At 40.1% G+C, this 18,523-nt stretch overlaps 4 protein-coding genes across 10 annotated transcripts in view; 3 read left to right on the top strand and 1 right to left on the bottom strand.

The window, feature by feature from the left end:
* Window positions 1-117: 117 nt before the first annotated feature.
* Window positions 118-1,494, top strand: Rrp40 (exosome complex component Rrp40). Its single transcript, XM_076818014.1, has 2 exons — window positions 118-585; window positions 666-1,494. Exons 1-2 carry the CDS (start codon window positions 395-397, stop codon window positions 1,204-1,206), a joined length of 732 nt encoding a protein of 243 aa, XP_076674129.1. The 5' UTR covers window positions 118-394; the 3' UTR covers window positions 1,207-1,494.
* A 284-nt stretch (window positions 1,495-1,778) lies between these two features.
* LOC143372095 (contactin-5) lies at window positions 1,779-15,094 on the bottom strand. Of its 7 annotated transcripts, none has more exons than XM_076818005.1 (7): window positions 14,977-15,094; window positions 9,107-9,392; window positions 8,179-8,469; window positions 7,912-8,102; window positions 7,691-7,820; window positions 7,439-7,579; window positions 1,779-6,340 (listed from the first exon to the last, which is right to left on the bottom strand). In XM_076818005.1, exons 2-7 carry the CDS (start codon window positions 9,147-9,149, stop codon window positions 6,177-6,179), a joined length of 960 nt encoding a protein of 319 aa, XP_076674120.1. In that variant the 5' UTR covers window positions 9,150-9,392; window positions 14,977-15,094; the 3' UTR covers window positions 1,779-6,176. The 7 variants fall into 7 exon arrangements, with proteins under 7 accessions (XP_076674120.1, XP_076674118.1, XP_076674119.1 ...); XM_076818003.1 differs by lacking the exon at window positions 14,977-15,094 and adding an exon at window positions 10,326-11,626; XM_076818004.1 differs by lacking the exon at window positions 14,977-15,094 and adding an exon at window positions 9,598-9,737.
* Window positions 9,747-18,523, top strand: part of Rdgb (retinal degeneration B) — a 26,612-nt gene continuing 17,835 nt past the window's right edge. The window contains exon 1 of the mRNA XM_076817915.1: window positions 9,747-9,887. The gene's annotated coding sequence lies outside the window, so the exon portion shown is untranslated. The remainder of the gene's footprint in view (window positions 9,888-18,523) is intronic.
* Window positions 15,242-18,523, top strand: part of LOC143372093 (uncharacterized) — a 5,175-nt gene continuing 1,893 nt past the window's right edge. The window contains exons 1-3 of the mRNA XM_076818001.1: window positions 15,242-15,949; window positions 16,099-16,722; window positions 18,154-18,311. Of these exons, the coding sequence (XP_076674116.1) occupies window positions 15,700-15,949; window positions 16,099-16,722; window positions 18,154-18,311 (1,032 nt within the window). The 5' untranslated portion in view covers window positions 15,242-15,699. The remainder of the gene's footprint in view (window positions 15,950-16,098; window positions 16,723-18,153; window positions 18,312-18,523) is intronic.

Raw genomic sequence — 18,523 nt, 5'->3', positions numbered from 1 at the left:
CAGAAGCGATTACGTCGAAGATGAAAGTTAGTGTACTTTCGACGCGGTTGAATTAGAATTTCAATACCAACCATTGCACGATTGATTGCATTAATTTATGCAAATTACACTGCGCAATCGCGTCACGTTTTCGAACGAGCGCGCGGCTGACCAGCAGAACACGCGTTGAGTTTGTCAGGGTTAGACGCGCGTCAACGCATGTGGTGTGCGATGTAACCAACACCACGTTCGTGAAATGTAGAATCGATGTAATTCTTGTAGAGAATGATATATGGTATTAATTAATATCATCTATGGTTACAAAGTAATGAAAAGCATTAAGTAGCGTTACACGTTTGTAAACACTGATACCGAATTTGCATTGCACCCTGGAGAGAAACGTTATTCACCCGCAATGGAAGTCAGCGTGGGTGATGTAGTAATGCCTGGCGATATTTTGAAAGATATTGCAACGGTTAACAAAAAGCATGTAGTCATTTTAGGACCTGGGTTACGTCGCGAAGCTGATACAGTCTTTTCGTACAAAGCAGGCGTGCTTAAGAAATTAGATCCAGCTGTATATTATGTAGATAGCTACCAGAAACGGTAACCATTGTTGCAGCAAAAATGTAGTCGGCAATGGCATCTAACACTGTATTTACGTAACGGGCAATTATTGCTTCCAGGTACGTACCGAATCATGGCGAGAATGTAGTTGGTATAGTAACGCAAAGAGGCGGCGATATTTTTAAAGTGGATATAGGAGGCAGTGAACAGGCATCCCTTTCCTATCTGGCGTTCGAAGGTGCCACTAAGAAGAACCGCCCTGACATTCAAGTGGGAGATCTTGTTTTCGCAAAGCTTCTAGTCGCCAGTAAAGATATGGAACCAGAACTTGTGTGTGTAGATTCTCATGGGAAAGAAAAGAAATTAGGTGCTTTGAGCTCTGACGGCATGCTCTTTACTTGTTCCTTGAGTCTCATTAGAAAAATATTAAACCCTAATTTGCCGCTGTTTAATACACTCGCGCAAAGTCATGCCTTTGAAATAGCAGCTGGCATGAACGGTAGAGTATGGGTGAAAGCGAGAACCATTCAAGAAACAATAGCGGTGGCGAATGCTATTTTAGCCGCTGAATACGCTGCACTTGGCGACATAAAGAAACTATGCTCAGACATTGAAAAGACTTTACTTCTAACGGACACTGATAATAATGATCAATTGTAATATAGGGATACAGCCATCTGTTATGAATGATTATTTATTGTATCAATATTTTTAATTAGTTTTATAAATAAATCTGTATGATTTCTTATATGAAATATGGTGATTATAGCGACAACCGTTGTGACAACCATCGTGATAAAAATGTAGAATTAGAACTACACGTAGTACATACAGTATCGTTGAGTATGCTGGTCATTTATGCAGCCATTTGTAATACAAAGATAACACAAATATTATTACAGTCAATGAATATTAAAGAGAAAGAAATATATTTGAATTTTCATACTACTGCCGTACTGTCTTTCATTTCGACTGCAATTTAGAATTCAAAATTATTCAATTGGTAAGTTATCTTCATAAGATACTAGAACGAATGAATGATTGAATGAGAACATATTTTTTTTAAGATGATATAACGAAGCACTTTTTCTAAAGATTTCTTTGTATTCAGCATCTAAGTGTAGGTGTAAAAGTGAATAAAATGATTGCTCTATCTTCTCTGATATGTAACTAATATTTGTCTTTTAACTATAGTCCGAAAGCTACGTTCTAACTAATGATAGTATCAGATATTCAAGCACAACCTTGACTTTCTTTATTCTTTTTTTCCACAAAAATACTTAAATAACTTTTTAAATCAAGCACATTACATTTTCATATTTTTCCCCCGTCTTTTCAATACACGATTTGTACGTGATGGAATGTGCATTGTTTATAGTCTATAAAGTAAACCGTGAACATATCGATACCACGAGAACAGTTTATCCAGCCACTATAACCATGTATAACGGTAATGGAACAAATTCGTACGCTGACTAATGTAACATTGATTAACGCGGACAATTTCTACACATATATGGAGTATTATTAAATTTTAAATAACAATAATGCAACATATTATATTTGGCATAAATAAAGTAAATTAATATAATCAAGCGTGCACGTTTAACAATTTATAGAAAATATAGAAGCAGAACAATAAACGCGTAATAGTATATACAAATTTTGTTTCCTATCTATCCACGTGCTTTTCTATAAGACAAAGATTGAGTTTACTTAATTAAAGAAATTCACTAAGAGACGCTTTGGGACAAATACGCAACGTACTAACTTAACGCAGAACTAATACAGCGATTAATATCATTTCGTGTTAACATTATTTCCGGAATTACAATTATAAATCTCTTTCACCGTCGCTTAACGTAAGGATGTAAAACTAATGTTATTACTCTAATAGATAACGACACGACAGATCTGTAGTTTTTACAAAAAGTAAAGAATTTAGAAACACCTTGATATTTACAACTGCTTTCGGTTGTAAATACAAATGTTATATAAAAATCCTATACGTAGAACTGAAGAGAGCTTAATTAAAGCTTTTTGTAAAAACCACACTGAGTTTCCTTTCCTCTGGTATGTCATAGGCAGGCAATATGTATGTTAGGGACGATTCATGGTGCTACCAGCAACCATTATACTATTCTATGGTATCGTGCTTTACTTAGTATATAATTCACATGTGTGTGCTATGTGAAGTAAATATATTACTGTGATACCTTTAACTACAGACGTACAATGATAAATGCTATGCACACTTTGTGCTTAATAGTTTTTTTTTATCTTAAAGATATATGACCGTAGATGGAGAATGAAACCCAAGTGAAAGAAAGGATCACATAAAATAAGAAGGACTCACTGATAGATTTATACAATCTGTAGTATAAACATAAGATATCTGCCATTATCACTGTAGGTACACATAGATTTAAGTTTCTATTATCTTGATCTACCTCATAAAAATATATCTATGTTATATTGTTATATGATCAGAACAACTTTTTGGTATAGAAAAGGTAAAACAACGTTCTATTACGGAATTAAATTCAGTGATGTTTTTGATTTCAATGTTAGCACTGCAGAGAATTTAGAATATCTAACTAAGAGAAAAAGAAAGATATTTCCCGTGATGTTAAAAAAATACTGCTCATTTATATTGCTTATTATAAAACAAATCATAATGATTACCTTACTAATCACTCTTGCTTTTAATGATATTACTTTATTGATTGTATCCTCTAACATGATAAAAGTCGTTTCGTGAACATCCTATTATCGCATAGGTAGATATGCAGATCTTCTACTATATGCAATGGCAGAACTCTAAACACAGAAGACTAAGCGTTATTGTTAGTTCCTGTAGCAGCTGGTAGTTATAAGAATAATTTTTCATTTTATATAGCAAGTTATCATTTATACTTTTCCTTCTTTTTTTATCAAGTTTCGCCAAGTTGTTAATGCCACTAAATGTAAAACCTACGCCTTCACCAGTTAGCTTTGATAGAGACAGGTAAACACTTAATTTATACTACACCTATTGTTATATATGTCAGCAGAAATAAGTGATTATATCCTTATTTGAATGTGCATGAGATAGGAAGGGTCGTGTCGCGTAGTATGATGATTTAAGGTATTATCTTTATCGAGCCGTTTTGAATAAAATACACTTTCTTTGCAGAGTGAAACTGCGTTTCGACGTATCACCTAGTTTGAAGTTCAGAATTTTGATAGTTTCAGGACTGGAGTTTTGTGAAATATAAAATCTGTGGCGAAAGAAAGAATGTTTGAACACGACTCTTCTAAAAGGAAAGAGGAACATGATACTCTACGTGAAATACTCTTAACGAGCAAACCTATTAGATCACTCTTGAAGCTCGATATCATAGCACAAAATTATCTATATATGAATATGTAGATAAATATTATCATTGCATTCCAGCATAATTATTATATATATAAAAAATTGTCTTTGCTTATAGCTAAAATATTATGATGCCTCGGCTATATAAATATATATATTTATATCATTATCATTATTGTTATTATCATATTATTCTTCATTAGCGCGTTTATATATACCATTCACAACACAGAGTGCATAGTACGAAGCCGAATTGAATCTGTTCACCCCTATGAAATTATGCTAAAGGGAGGAACAGATCACGAAGCTTCAATGTAACAACGCACAACCAATTTTTTATACAACCTGCGTGCACCGAATTGCTTTTTGTCAGTTTATCATATTGACAAAAGCAACATTTTATAACTTACATAATTGTATTAAGTAGAATCGTTAAGGTATTATGTTTCTGACATTCTGAGCTTTACTAATAACGGATGAAAGACTAACAGAGACGAGAATCAATTTCCACTACAATTTTCATACTCGTCACTTTCAGTGCTTCTAACAGAATCAATTAAAAAAAAAACAAAGAAATACGATCTGAGAAGAACATATATTCCGTTTTCGTTTCCTGAGAAAAATTTCATTTAAACTGTTTTAAACCAACGTCGAAATAAATTTGCCCCCTCCTGACTAAGAAAAGCCTTAACACTCAACGCTCGTTATAACTCTTACAAGAATGAATTTTATGCGATGACAAACTCCGATATGGTGCTACTTGTAAATTGTGGAAAATAATTGTATATTTATTTGTACAGGAAGAACTCTTATCAAAATCATCAACCTTCTTGATTGACTAAGTTATTCTTTTTTGTATGTAATATGAGTAGGATGATATTATGTTTCATTAAAAATGAATTTCTGAAAAAGGCCTATTACAATGATCGATTATCAAACTTGATTCTATCAAAGATGATATCCAAAATATATTAACTTATTCTACCTTTGCCCCTATATTTACTGCTAACTCGAATGGAATAATTTAAACCGAATTGCTTCACGTTCGGGTGTAATCGTAACATCGTGAATATCACTTATTGCGAGACTAGCGAATTTTAATCTTACTGTTTATGGAATTGTGCTATTTTGTATCTGTTAAGATTCCGTTTTGATGAGATTTGATTTTATAGCTTCTTATAATTCAGTAGCAGTAGATATTGCATTTGTTATTAAGGTAGTGCAAAAGCATGTTGAAGCATTATACATTATTTGAATGACCGCATGCAAAAGTTAAAAGCATGGAGAATATAACGTCGCTAAGAATAACGTTAACGTAGCAGAATTATCTCTACGATTAGAGTACTATGGTCTTTACATTGTACATTCTCTGATTCACAGGATTTTTCAAGAAAGAACATTGCACTAGGTTCTTTGGGAAAGAATTATGAAAATATTCGTCGAAAAGAAAAAATGGACAAAAATAAACGAAATCTTATATTGATAAATAAAAAAATAATAACCCTTATAAAGAGACTAAAAAAGGAACTTTCTCACCAACGACTTCTGCACACCTTAAAACGGCAGTAAGCAAGCCTTTATCGTAACCTCGCGTCTCACAAGATCTGTTAAATTGGATGATGTATACTGTTGGCAAAGATCTTACTCTCTGCACGATACTCGTAAAATTTCGTCTATGCTCGGTGGTAATCGTTAAAAATAATTGCGTACAAAACACGTTGCATTCATGCAGAGTGTAAGATGGAAGTCTTGCCGTTTATATGAATGTCATTTGTGACTTTGGTTTCACGGAAATTTCGGTTTTCGTTCTTAGAATTACAGTCTTACTAAGAATATTATCTCGACTTACAGGAGTTCTTTACTTTAAGCTCGATTAATGAGCAATAACATATCGAATGTCAATGTTCGAACTTCCCGATAAACTTCCTCAAAAATGTGCTACTCCGTTTCGCAAAATCTAGCAGAGTCTTACAATATGCTTTGAACACTTTACATTGTATTGTAAGTGAAAAAAATTTACTTCTTCCGAACACACGGAGTGAACGATGCCGGTTGCTCAGTTTCTTGATCCATAAGCATAAACAGGTGTTAATTTCTCGCGACGATCGCCGTTAACTTTCATTGCTTACCTGCTGACTCTACGTGCTGCAATGTTTCACGGATTCGAGGCCCTTTTGTTGAAATTCCAGTTACTTACGTTTAAAGGTGACACGTAAATTGTGCTCAAGCCACTTGTTAATAAAAAAAGCCACGAAACCTAAGTATTTAGTCGCTAAAGTCGCCTAGGTTGCACAACGCTGTTATTGTTCAGACGCGTGGTGGTTTGGTTGTTGAAATTCTCATCTTGCGGAACGTGCTCTGTTCTTTCGTCGAAAAATCCTGGGTTCAGAATGATGTTGGGAACGAGCTCAATCACTTCCTGCTCCTCCAGCTGCGCTGCAATTCGGGAACGGAGATTAATTTTCATTGGTCTAGGCCATGAGTTATATTAGCTTCTACCCTCTCCCTTTACCATTGTTTTGCTGGGCCATATATAATATGTATACAAATGTTTTGCATTGTATCTGTATTGACATTGAATTAAGTTTTCAAAGTTCAGATTAAAATTCAGTCTGTACAATAAATTCAACTGACATGAAAAACACTAGGAGACTTTGATTCAATAGATTGCTTACCCAGCAAATATATGTGCTATCTTTGACCTACATTTCGTACAGTCAAAGACGTTACTAATAGCACATAATGTTATCTAGGCCATAATGCTCTATTACTATCACAATACTCTCTATTCATGGCACTAATCATTCTGCATAACAAATTTTATACAAACCACCAAAGCTTATCAATTAAAGGTACGAGATATCTTACAAAATTAGTAAACAAATAAGGTAAGGAAGTTCCTTGTAAAGTAGATAGGTATTAAGTTTGGTGGTTGATGAAGTCACAGTTCCATTCGTAAGAATCAGGTTTCATTCCTATAAGGATAGTAAAAGGTGCTACTTACAGGCAAACTGTATAGAAAAGATAAAAGTATGTTACAGATTAATTTAGTGCCTTATATTGTAAAGTGTTTAGTGCAGAAGTTAAGGAAGTGTTATATTGTTAAACACGTATTATAAAGAGAATCTGTTGAACGCTAGTAAATTTTGTAATGTTAAAATACTAGAGAATTCGTTAAATGCTAATGAATTTGCAGAGCGCTTGCAGTAGGGAAATATCAGTGGAAGATAATTGGCACTGTATTAGAATAGCACTAAATTGATTGGAAGGAGAATGGCTGATGTAAAGAAAGCTAGAGATCAGGGCCATAGATAAGTTGAGTGGTTAGTGATGCTATCGTTTCTGCTGCAGATCTTCTCCCCTAGATAATTCTGTTACGGACTTGTACTCGCTTCTAAAATTACATGATGTAGCATTACTCTACTTCGATTTAGTTGCATGGAAGAAAGTGATTTTCATCAGCAGAAATAAATAGCATGAAAGAGAAAGAGTAGAAGCACAAGCTTTTAGATAGAGTTACCAGGAAATGCTTACAGGGTACTTTGCACTCACGATAGAGGAGGTAACAAGTACCTATACCAAGAATCATAAGTGTACCCATAACTATGCCTACCGCTGCCACCCAGACACGAGTGTCAAAATTTTCTACACCTGCTAAGAGATGTCTTGCAAGTTCTGAAATAATTGTCAATTATAAATAATAAGCTACATAATTTTATATAAATGTATTAAATTCTTCGCATGCACCGTTATATCTGGCATAGTCGCCGAACTCGTATAGTATACCTAATTCCTCGACACTGTGATGCGTGTGACCTTCAACCTCAACGGTTTTTCCTCTTCCAAGCTGGTTTGTTGCCCACACACGGAAAGAATATGTTGTGTTTGGCACCAAGTGATACACATCGATTTGCCTCTACAAAGAATATTACAGTGTGAGCGACATCTGGCGATGGCATAAGATTTATCTTGCTCGAGAGAGAGAGAGAGAGAGAGAGATCATTTACAGAATTTGGAGGAATGTGCGTTGGGACAATAGGCTTCCAGTCTTCTGGTTCTTCACCCACATTTGGTTTAAGACGATATTCGGCAGTGAAATCTATGATAGGATAACCACCTGTGCCTGCTACTTCCCAAAGAATGTTTGCCAATATCGTAGATGGTTTTACCCATACATTATGTAAAGCTGGAGGAGGAGCTGAGGATATAATAGCAGTGTAATCATTCTAATACATAATTATATCGGAGATATACTTGGAAATTTAACGACTCACTGTTAACTTGTACATTAATTCTAGTCTTGACAGCATCGCGATCATCATCTAAGGTGCACGAATAGTTCCCAGCATCATCTGCGCTAACATTGATAAGATCCAAAGCTCCATTAGGCTCAACCTTCAATCGTTTAATTTGTCCATCTTCACGTCCCTCCCTTATCCACATCACTCCTACAGATTCTCCTGACTGTGGTAGTGCATCTTCTTCTGCACAAGCTACAGTCAAGTTCTGACCGATGTCTATCTCCACAGAGCGCACTGGCACTAAAGTTACTGCTTCCTGCCATGCTACGCACGAGAAATTATTATTTAAGCATCTACCCCATAAACACCGAAATGTATTTCAATTATACGCATGCATGTATTTCAATCGAATGTATTACAATTGAACTTTGTAGCAACAATTGGTAAAAAGTGAAAATATCTGGCATGCCAATTAAAAACTTCTGTAAGATTAACAGGTCTCAAAATTACACGAGCAATATAAAAATTGGCGCTCACGATTTTCTGCGTTTAAAAAGCAATAGTAGCAATGAATTGCTACTAATTCGTACGTTTGGGACTTGTGCAGTTATATTGAAATAGTACATATAATCCATGTAAACAACTCTATATGCTACACAGATACATACGCGTAATAAAATCATAGGATAGAATAAAAAAATTGCGAATCGTCGGAAGCGCCGCTATTCTAAAGCAGCCTCGCGAAACACAGAACGAGAATCAGGTACGAGGTGGATCAGTCCGCACGGGGATACGAGATACATGATAAAATTTGCATAACTCGACCCTGAATCGTAACGATCGTGCACTTAGCACGATTTGCAACGATGCACGTATACAGGCGCACAAAGAAACCGAACACTATGTAGTGTCACATTGATCGGCAGATGTAACTTACGCTCCAGCGGATCTTGTTTCTTACCTGCCAGAAAGAGTATCAGCGTGATAATTCTACGTCCAACCATTCTCCCATTATTAGACGGCCTTTCGTGGATGCATATGGAAACGCGTTAAGGATCTCTTTTCGACCGCATCTTTCGATCGATTTTTTCTGCCCTTTTCACTTTTTTGAACGACGTTCAGTACGCGGGAGCTGTCAAACTCATCACGCTTCGCGGAACACCGCCCGTCCGGCGCTCTTTGGATTTTATTGAGTTGCCGATGGCGCGCCCTCGAGGCGACGCTGGGAACCTTGACGGTGAACAGGGCTGCAACCGTAGCAAAAATGAAAGTAACAGCTGTTAAAATCACAGACGTATCGAGAGCCATCGTAATAGAGAATTCGCTACACGCGTCGGTGACGCGCGCCCGAAAGCCGAGCAATTCTTTTCCGATCGGTAATCGCACGCTGGCGGTGCATTCGAGATCGTGACTGTTTCGAGAAACTCGAAGGGTCCAGAAATGACTAGTTACCTCGTTACGTTCTATCCCTGCACAAGCGGGAACAAGTGCATCGATACTCGTATCGTAGAACTGGTTGAATCTGCTTTACTGATTGAGGAACAGCGGCTCGATATTTTTCTCCGTCAGGATTAACCCCGACAAAAACGATAGACACCTCTCGCAATGGGATAATCACCGCGGTAGTTGCGTATGATTGCTCGCGCCTTTTGTGTGAGTGCACGCGTGCATACGGTGAACGTTATTATACACAAGTGAACCGAGGAAACAAGAGTACTGGTTGATTCCCGACGCTGAATTGGGTACGTATGCATGTGTTCGCGCGTGATGCATGCCGCACGCGACGCAACGTAACCGCGATCGATCAGATTCTCAAAGAATTTAACAGGGATCTATTGCCAACCACTCGTGCCTGCGATTATACGAAACTCGGGACCGTTAGTGAGATACCGACTGTCCACGTATTTTCATCCATCCGACATCCTGTTTTTATGTAACAAACAAGCAGATAGCCCTTTGTTAACAATCGAACAAATGCAGCTACCTAATTACACGTCATTATTGAGAGGCTTTCAATGAAATCTTTTGTAAATACACTATACGCTGACCGCATGGAATTTGGTTTTCAATAATCGCGGATGACACTCTTCTTTAGAATAATCGATTCTTCTCTGTACTCAAGTGTCATTCAGTCGAGTCGAAAGTGCGTAATGTGTACAAAACATTGCTGTAACGTTTACCTTTGCGAGAGCGCCTTGAAACCTGATCAAATAATACTGATCTTTCCTAATTTCATTGCGATTCACCATTCTTATCGTTCCTTTCCTTGTGCAATTATTTGCCGCCTTGTTGTTGACACTTGGTAACTCCGCAGAACCTTGTCAGGCGGCTGTAGATTTATTTGGCGCGAATAGTTGCGACCTGGCGATTGAATGACAGTTTCTATAAGAAGTACTATTATAAATCATATCATCTGCAACTAGAACATATCTTTTCTAGAAATATGGTTTTTATTTTTAGATTGAGACCAAAACAGAATCGGTAATCGAAGATCACGTTTTAGAAGGGAGCGAAACGCAGGAATCGTTCAGAGAAATAGAAACTGAAGATGTATAAAAGAAACTGTGACAATAAATATTCGTAAGACACACGTGTTTGCAGGCATTCTAGTTATTTATTCTCGTTATACGGCATCGTCGTTCGAAGGGTTTTGGCTACACCACTTGCGCTATCTCACGCGCTCTCCATCTTTGTCTATGTGACGTAACCAGTGACGTCAACAAATCGGAGGATCGATCGAATTCAAATACGCTTCTCCGCGGTTCTTCGACGTACTTTTACTTTCCGACGGAATTAATTTGGAACATCACACTTTGCAATAACTTACCAGCGATTAAATCTATCGCACCACCACGCTCGAGTTCGCGAACACACCATATGCACTCGAATTCAAATAGAATGACCATTAGTCACAAAAGATCCTTTCAACTCCTGGAGAGTCTCACGTGCAACAACTCGTCCTCGTAACGTTCCCACAAGTACGAGGGTGGTATTACTGCGCGTTAATTTAATGCATTTTTACCAGTAACGATGGCTCATTAGGGTCCCGCCCAGGAATAGTCCATAATGCGTTTCAATGTCAGCTTAATGCACTTCGCTAATAATGAACCGTAAAGGGAGCCGATGCAACACAGCTGCGCGATAGCACGTAATCAAGCTAATGTAATCCTCTTACAGAATTTGTGGCGTGCAGACGGTACCGAAAGGTTCGCTGAACTCGTAGGGTTTTCAGTCCTCTCGGAAAGCCGTGTCTAAAAATAATTCATCGATACATCTCTTTCCGTCCCAGGGACCGGGGAAAAAATGCAGCTAACTAGAAGATCAACGACCTCGTATTTACAGTCCCCTGTACAAATTCGAGCCTGTAGTTCTCTGGATTAGCAAGTTCGCGTTATCGCTCCTCTCTTCGAGCTGTACTGAAATTGAATCGCTCCCATTTCCAGGCGTCGAGACACTTCGGCTGGAATAACGCTTCGCGAACGGCAGGACATAGGGGCGTTGATTATCAAGGTTCACTTCTGGATGACATTTTGGTACCTCGGAACTCGGGATATCCATGCGAGCACGCAGTGCCAGTGGTCTGAGAATCAGCGTTGATTATTTGCAGGGCAAATTTCAGGGGTGCAGTATTATTTACAGGTCAATCAACGCGGGAGCAAATTACACAACTTTCGAACCTTTCGAATTTTCTGAACAAGGAATTCTCTCTTATCATCGTCCGAGATAAAAACTTAAATCTCATTAACAACGGAAGCAATTAATGTGAACAAACCACATGGTTCACCGCGCACATTGATAAGGCACCTTTTAATAGAATATCCTATGCGCTGTTATATTCGCCATGCAGTTACACGCAAATTGGTGCGTCTATTAAAGAGAAAGAAAAGAAAAAAAAAGGTTTCCATCGACCTAGTTTCTCCTTGGAGTTACTTCCGTCGCATCTTCCGCGACTACATCCTGAACCGAAGGACTTCCGCGCAACTTTCCAATTAGGATTTCCCTTTCGAATAGAAAAGAGAGGCCGGTCCCTATCTCTCTACGCGAAACTCGGTTCTCCAAGAGTGTTTCACCCCCCGCCAACCCCCCAGCCGCGTCTTCTTCGCTCGATGTATACACGTTTCGGGTGTATACCTACGGGCACCTAGGCCAGGAGGGTGGAAACTTCGACCCGTCCTATCGAAATGTCAAAGGTTGCCGCGCAAGTCGCTTCGACGTATCCCCGTTTCCCAAGAACCGACCGGATGCCATTGTTCCTGCTCTATCGTCGGGGAATAATTATCATCGTCGTTTCCATTCTGCGCCACTTGATGATCCGAGTCCTCCGATCTCTCAACTCCGGGGGATGTTTCTCTGCGGAGAACTCCAGGCCTCGAATGAGTGATTCTCGATGAAACTAAATGCTGGCTCATTTGTGATCCTCCATTTACCTTGATTATGATTTTTTTTTCTGCGCGCCTGAAGCCTGCTCCATCGGCAGGTCTATTCTTGAATTCTATCTCGTCGATCCAGCTCTATTGTTAGAGCACAATCGCGGTTTCCGTTCTGCAACGTCTGACCGTTTCGCTGCTCGCGTTTCACCGGTTCCAGTGGATTACTTTCGCGAGAACGAACAGCCCCGTTACTCATCTTCGCTGTTAACTCATCGCTTTCGAAACGGAGGAACTGACGTCCGCATAATTTTCGAGTGAATCCTTCTTGGAAATAAACGCCTGGTCCGTTCCTTTGTACGACCGCGACACGGTCGCAAATATTTGCGATCCTCCGAGAGTGGGGAGTTGATTTATCGCGCCAATTAAGGATCGATAAGACTATTATTCGCTTACGTTGGACGGTTCTTAAATATTTGTAGGAACGGAGGCTGGCGCGGTTTGCGAGCCTCAGTGACGTCATCGCGCGAAATCGATCGCACGATTGTAGCCCCCGTGGAGAGGAATTAATTATTTTGTTTTCATTCAACTTCGCGATTGAATTGTCCTTGCGGTAGCTTCGCTAGAAAATTAACGCTGACGGTGCAGTTTCTGCGTAATGAAAATATACAGTCGCAGTAGGGTAGACCGGGGGCGGTAGTAACAGGGAGGTGAATGTAACACGCTAAATATCTCAAAATATATAATAGATATTAACACTAATTTTGGACATATGATGAACAATGGCATTTGGAATACACACATCTATGGCGTATAGATCCGCGATGGATATTCATAGTGAACAAAATCACTTTTCGATACCCTAAAGTAACTTTTTCCTAATTACTTAAAATTGTAATGTAAACACTGCCTTTGCAAGTATGTGCTTTTTCGATTTTTTAGTCCGTAATTGGACGTTTTTTATAGTAGTACTGATCGTTACTTAGCACTTTTATGCGTCTCTTTAGTAAGAATTTATAATTGAAGTTCAAAAGCATGATTGGGGCGATTGTAACATCGGCAATCGGGCTCGGTTGTACCGCGATAGAACCGAATAGTGACAAAGAAGCATAATAGTATTGTCTTGTTTGCATGCAATCCTATAGCATAGCACAAGGAAAACCAAAAGAAAAATAGGTGCAATATGCTGAATGTAAGGATTGAGCAGATGAAGAACGCACCAGCCAAAACGTGTTTTATTTCTGCCACAATTGCGATACCACATAATTGGTTATAGATTTTACTTTATTTCGTTTATTATTATAATTTAAATCAATAAATATTTTAATTTTGTAAAGTTAAATTTGTGCTACTATCGACTGCATGCAGCACTACAGCTTTACGCGCCTCTCATTTTTTATTAATAACTTGAGATATTACTTGACATATAGCGAAACTGTTGTGACTCAATGATGTCAAATAAGTAAGTAACATTTCCGTATAAGAGTTTTTGTTGTAAATGTAACAGTTGCTGCGCAATCGTATTCCAAAGTCAAAACGTTACCACCGCCCCCTGGTCTACCCTACTCGTTCTGCCCGATAATTGTTGTCTCTCCCACCCCGCGACGCTTTTAATTAATTACTCCCGCGCGCTCTTCAACGTTATCCTTCGCGCCGTCGCGGAACCCCTTCAATTTCCAGTTTTGCATGAGCGATAAAAATTTCAGAGCGAAAGGGGACGCTCTCCCTGGAAATTGCTCGGTTATGTCAAAGGCTTGGAGTTCCTTCGCGAACTTGGAACATCACGATATTATGACATGGATCTCGTGGGCTCTTCGTGACTCCAGCATTAAATTACTATCCTCCGCTGCTTCACATCGCGACTTCTTGGCGTACAGAAATATGCATTTTATGCAACTAATAAACTAAATAAATAAATAAATAAATCGTTTGGTAGCAGGAGTAATTAACTTCACGAACAACTCGACGAAGGAGCGTGCCGCGTTTCTGCGAATCATAAAGTGATCCTACTCGAAATAAGAGTGCGGTAAGAAGTAATGACAAAATGATTTTCCGGGTCTCCCATTTCTGGCCAGGGGGTGTTATATATAGGCGACTACATGTTTACTGGTCTCCACTGACCTCAGACACTCCGGCGCTCCGATAAAATACATTTCAAGCAACGTGCTGTCCCATTTATCCTGCTGCACATTTATCCACCGGAGGTGTCCCGATTCCATTAATCTTAGTCGATAGAGATTTTCAATGAACACGCGATGATGCCTCTTCAAAACACAGCTTACACGAATGCGCTTCTCGAAGCGCAGAGAAGCACCCTCCTAGTTCGTGATTCACTAACTCTGAGATACCCTGGATTCCACCACCAGGAGTAACTAACTATTACGTCGCAAGAAGATTCGAAGTTACAAGAAACGTTATCCGCTAATTTCGCAATATTATTCGCTAGTCGATGAAAATTATATACTTTCCGACAGGCGATCGTTTACAAACGCCTCCGAAGCTGGCGCCTCCGCGTATATTGCGCCAGGTTGGATTCCACGGTGGTCGCTCGAACAAAACTCACGAATTTCCGCGAAACTGCGTTGCGAATACAAACAGAGAAGCTAGAAGGCTGCTATAAATACGGTTGATTTGCAAACGTCACGGAAACTGCGTTCGTGCACAGGAAACGCGATGCTCGCCATGAAAACACAGATAACGCCTGGGAACCGAGTGCGGTACTGGCTTATTTCAGAAGCTGAAACAGTAAAATACAGAGTGGAAAGATTAGCAAATTATCTGATCCGGTACAATAAACGAGGAACAATAGCGCGCGGCGGTCATAGTCGCGCGAGGTTATTCTCGATTAAAAACCGGAATAACAAAAGGTGCGAGATAGGAGACGAGAGATTGGGCAGGCGGTCGAGAAGTCGCAGTTACGCTTTTGTCGAAGCCCTCGACTGTGAAGAGAATTTGCCGGGGGAGATGTCAGACGGCTTGGATTCCTTGGATATCAGTGCACGTGAAAATATGCTGGGGGGGAACAAAGGCGAATAAATTTTGACGACAGAGAAGTGTTTGTAATCGCGACTCGAAACAGCCATGATCTCGATTTGATGGCCGTATAAAAAATGAATCATACTATATAGTCCACGAGTGTATTCAGAAAACTCGCGTTAAATTTCAGAGCGCTAAAAAAAATCGCGCTATGGGGCTGGCGACTCTTCTGTGCAGGCTAAGAGCCGCGCCGTGGCAACCTGCCGCGAGCGTCAACGAAATATTGCGTTCTCCATTAATCAGGCGGAATACCGAAGCTGCCCGAGTACTTCTTCTAGCAAATAAAAGTGGAAGCATTGTCCACGAGGATGGGGAAATTATGCACACGCGACGTTATTCGCGGAATACGAGAGAGATTTCAAGACACGAACCGTGGAGGAGGAAACCGTTGGCGAGCGGAGGTACTTATAGGGCTCCTTCGCGTATTTCCTCCCACCTTTGCAATAGAATATCTGCGGCGACGTTATGTAACTTCCAATCGAGACAGAAACTCCGTAACGGCAACACCTCTCAATTTGGCGCGCTGACGTCATGGCGAATTTCGTTTCAGAAAGGAACATGTCCAACCGCGTGTCCTCCTCGAGGTACGCTTGCATGGACTTACACGATCGTTGCGTGGAAATGAAGAAGCACACCGGAAGAAGGGCTTCCTTCCTCGGCGAAGGATCCCCGGTTGCTCTGAGGCTCACTTTGCCAACGATCTACCACACTTGGAAGTTCTCCAAGGAGCTTTGTCCTTGGACAGAGCGCGGCGTTTCGGACGGAAGAAAGTTCTCCAACTGGTCGATCGTTTATTCCTCTATGAATGATACGGGTTTTAAGACGATCCCAGGGAGGACGAATGATTTATGCAAACGGTCGTCTCGTCGGAGGGATCCCCGCAGATGTTTCTCGTCCAAAGGGACCTCCTGCAACAAATCGACGAAGCCGGGCGAGTGCCACGATCAAATGACATCCGCGGGAGGAAGAGAAGGAGAAGCCGCCAAGGACTGTTCGGCGGTGAACTGCGACACTTCCTCGAGACTTTCCGCGGCTGAGTTTTATCCCGAGTGCTCGGCACCCTGCGAACCATCCGTTAAGGATCCTTGTTGCAAGCCCCGTCCTCCACCTTCGTGCCCCTCTTCGGCTTTCGCTTCTCCTTGTCCGAACGTGGAGGACTATTGTCCCAAGGAAGGTAACTCTCGAGGCTCTTCGGCTGAGCTCTCTTCTCGATTTACTTCATCGCCAGCTGCCAGTCCGCAGGCTGATTCACTTATTGCTGCTTTGGGGTGTTTGAAATGGTAGGTGTCGAAGATGAACTCGTTTAACGAACGTAACGAAAAGGTAAAAAGGGCCTTTCCGGTACTAAGGGTTTCTTTGCAAGTAGAGGTGTTCGCTCGTGACGCTACGCCAGCAATAGTGAATCACTCTGTGCATACTAGGGTGGCTCTTATTTTCGAGTTCTGAATTTTCTTCGGAGCACCCTGCAGAATAGGTCCAAATGATAAGAAAATCTGTGTAAAGTTTGAGTCCGATCGGATAACGGGAAAAGGAGCCCCTGGGCCCTTAAATATTTAAATCATTATTTAACAGCTCAAAAAGTCGATTTTATATAACAGCCTCCAAGTTACTGATTAAATAAAAAAATATGTCATACAAAAGTTGTAGATCCGGACAAGCAGCATCTTTTATGTTCTATTACTTTTGGTCGTGCGACAAACGGTTTTCGAAAAAAGTCCGAAAAACTAAGATACTTTTTTCTCTCAAATTTTTGGAAGTATAAATGCTTTTCGAATATTTTTTTATTTATGAAGGCGAACGAAAACAAATGGGATTTTTATTTCATGCGCGAGAAAAAGTAATAAAACGTAAAAGGTGCTCCTTGTCCGAATCTACAACTTTTGTTTGACATGTTTTTTTATTTAATCAATAACTTGGAGGATATTATATAGAATCGACTTTTTGAGCTGTTAAATAATTAGTTAAATGTTTAAGGGCCCAGGGGCACCTGTTCCCGTTATCCGATCGGGCTGAAACTTCGCACAGATTTCTTTTTTTATTATTAGGAACTGTTCTGGAAGGTGCCCCGAAGAAAATCTTGAAAAAAAACGTTTACCAAGAGTAAATAAGAGCCACCCTAGTGTCTACTAGGAGATACTAAATAGAAGTGTTTGGTAATCTTCAGAAACCTTCCACTGAAATCCTTAGATTTATTCTCCAATCTCTTTGCATTACTCAAGGAAGTGTAGTCAAACGCATGCACACTTATTTATCAAATCGTGACAATTTTGTAGGCCGGACAGATAAAAGGGTGGAGCGAAACGCGCCACATTATCACGGATATCACTGATAATCAATAGTTGAGTAGTAACGATCCAACGGTCGCTCTCGCGGCAGCGTGTCTATATCTCGCTGCATTGTCACCTAGCTAGCGTTGTGAAATACTCGTGGTTGCACAGTACAGTAGTGGCAGCGTGTAAAAATTCGAGCGCAAAACTACGTATGCCTCAGCTGGGAAAGCCAAGTGGTTGAATTCTCATCTTGAACGGCCAACGATGCGCGAAATGCTTTACAATTAGTCAGTGTTAGCCGCGTGCGATGTGACGTTTAACAATGGTTTGTACAGGGAGCCCACATGAAAGATTCTGGCGGACGTTGTCGGTATTCGTGATGATGCCGGTGCTACTAGTCACGACGGCCTTTGTTTACTCGACGAAAATGGAAAGCAAGAACGAACCGCGGCCGGAGTTCATCGACTACCTCTTCATGCGCCGAATAATCAAGGTAGACGCCCCTTTTCGGCAGACGATATTCATCGATATTCTATCCGGCCAATTAATCCCAATTTTGCTAGTAAATTCCGGTTAAACTTCTCAAATTCTCTGTATCAGCTTTCCGCGCGCTAGTTTTACACCGATCCTCTTGTCTAACGAAGCATTCCGTAAAAGGTAACCCATTCGCGCGGCAATCGATTAATGAAATCGTACGATTCGCCC

This window comes from Andrena cerasifolii, chromosome 8 (assembly GCF_050908995.1).
Source record: "Andrena cerasifolii isolate SP2316 chromosome 8, iyAndCera1_principal, whole genome shotgun sequence".
Classification (NCBI taxonomy): Eukaryota; Metazoa; Arthropoda; class Insecta; order Hymenoptera; family Andrenidae; genus Andrena; species Andrena cerasifolii.
This window is presented reverse-complemented; position numbering and strand designations above follow the sequence as displayed.

Coding starts and splice junctions, on each gene's coding strand:
- Rrp40 (XM_076818014.1), top strand. CDS start 395: ATGGAAGTCAGCGTGGGTGATGTAGTAATGCCTGGCGATATTTTGAAA. Junction 586..665: donor GTAGATAGCTACCAGAAACG/GTAACCATTGTT, acceptor TATTGCTTCCAG/GTACGTACCGAATCATGGCG.
- LOC143372095 (XM_076818005.1), bottom strand. CDS start 9,149: ATGGTTGGACGTAGAATTATCACGCTGATACTCTTTCTGGCAG. Junction 8,470..9,106: donor GCTGATACTCTTTCTGGCAG/GTAAGAAACAAG, acceptor TCTCGTGCGTAG/CATGGCAGGAAGCAGTAACT. Junction 8,103..8,178: donor AATTAATGTACAAGTTAACA/GTGAGTCGTTAA, acceptor TTATATCCTCAG/CTCCTCCTCCAGCTTTACAT.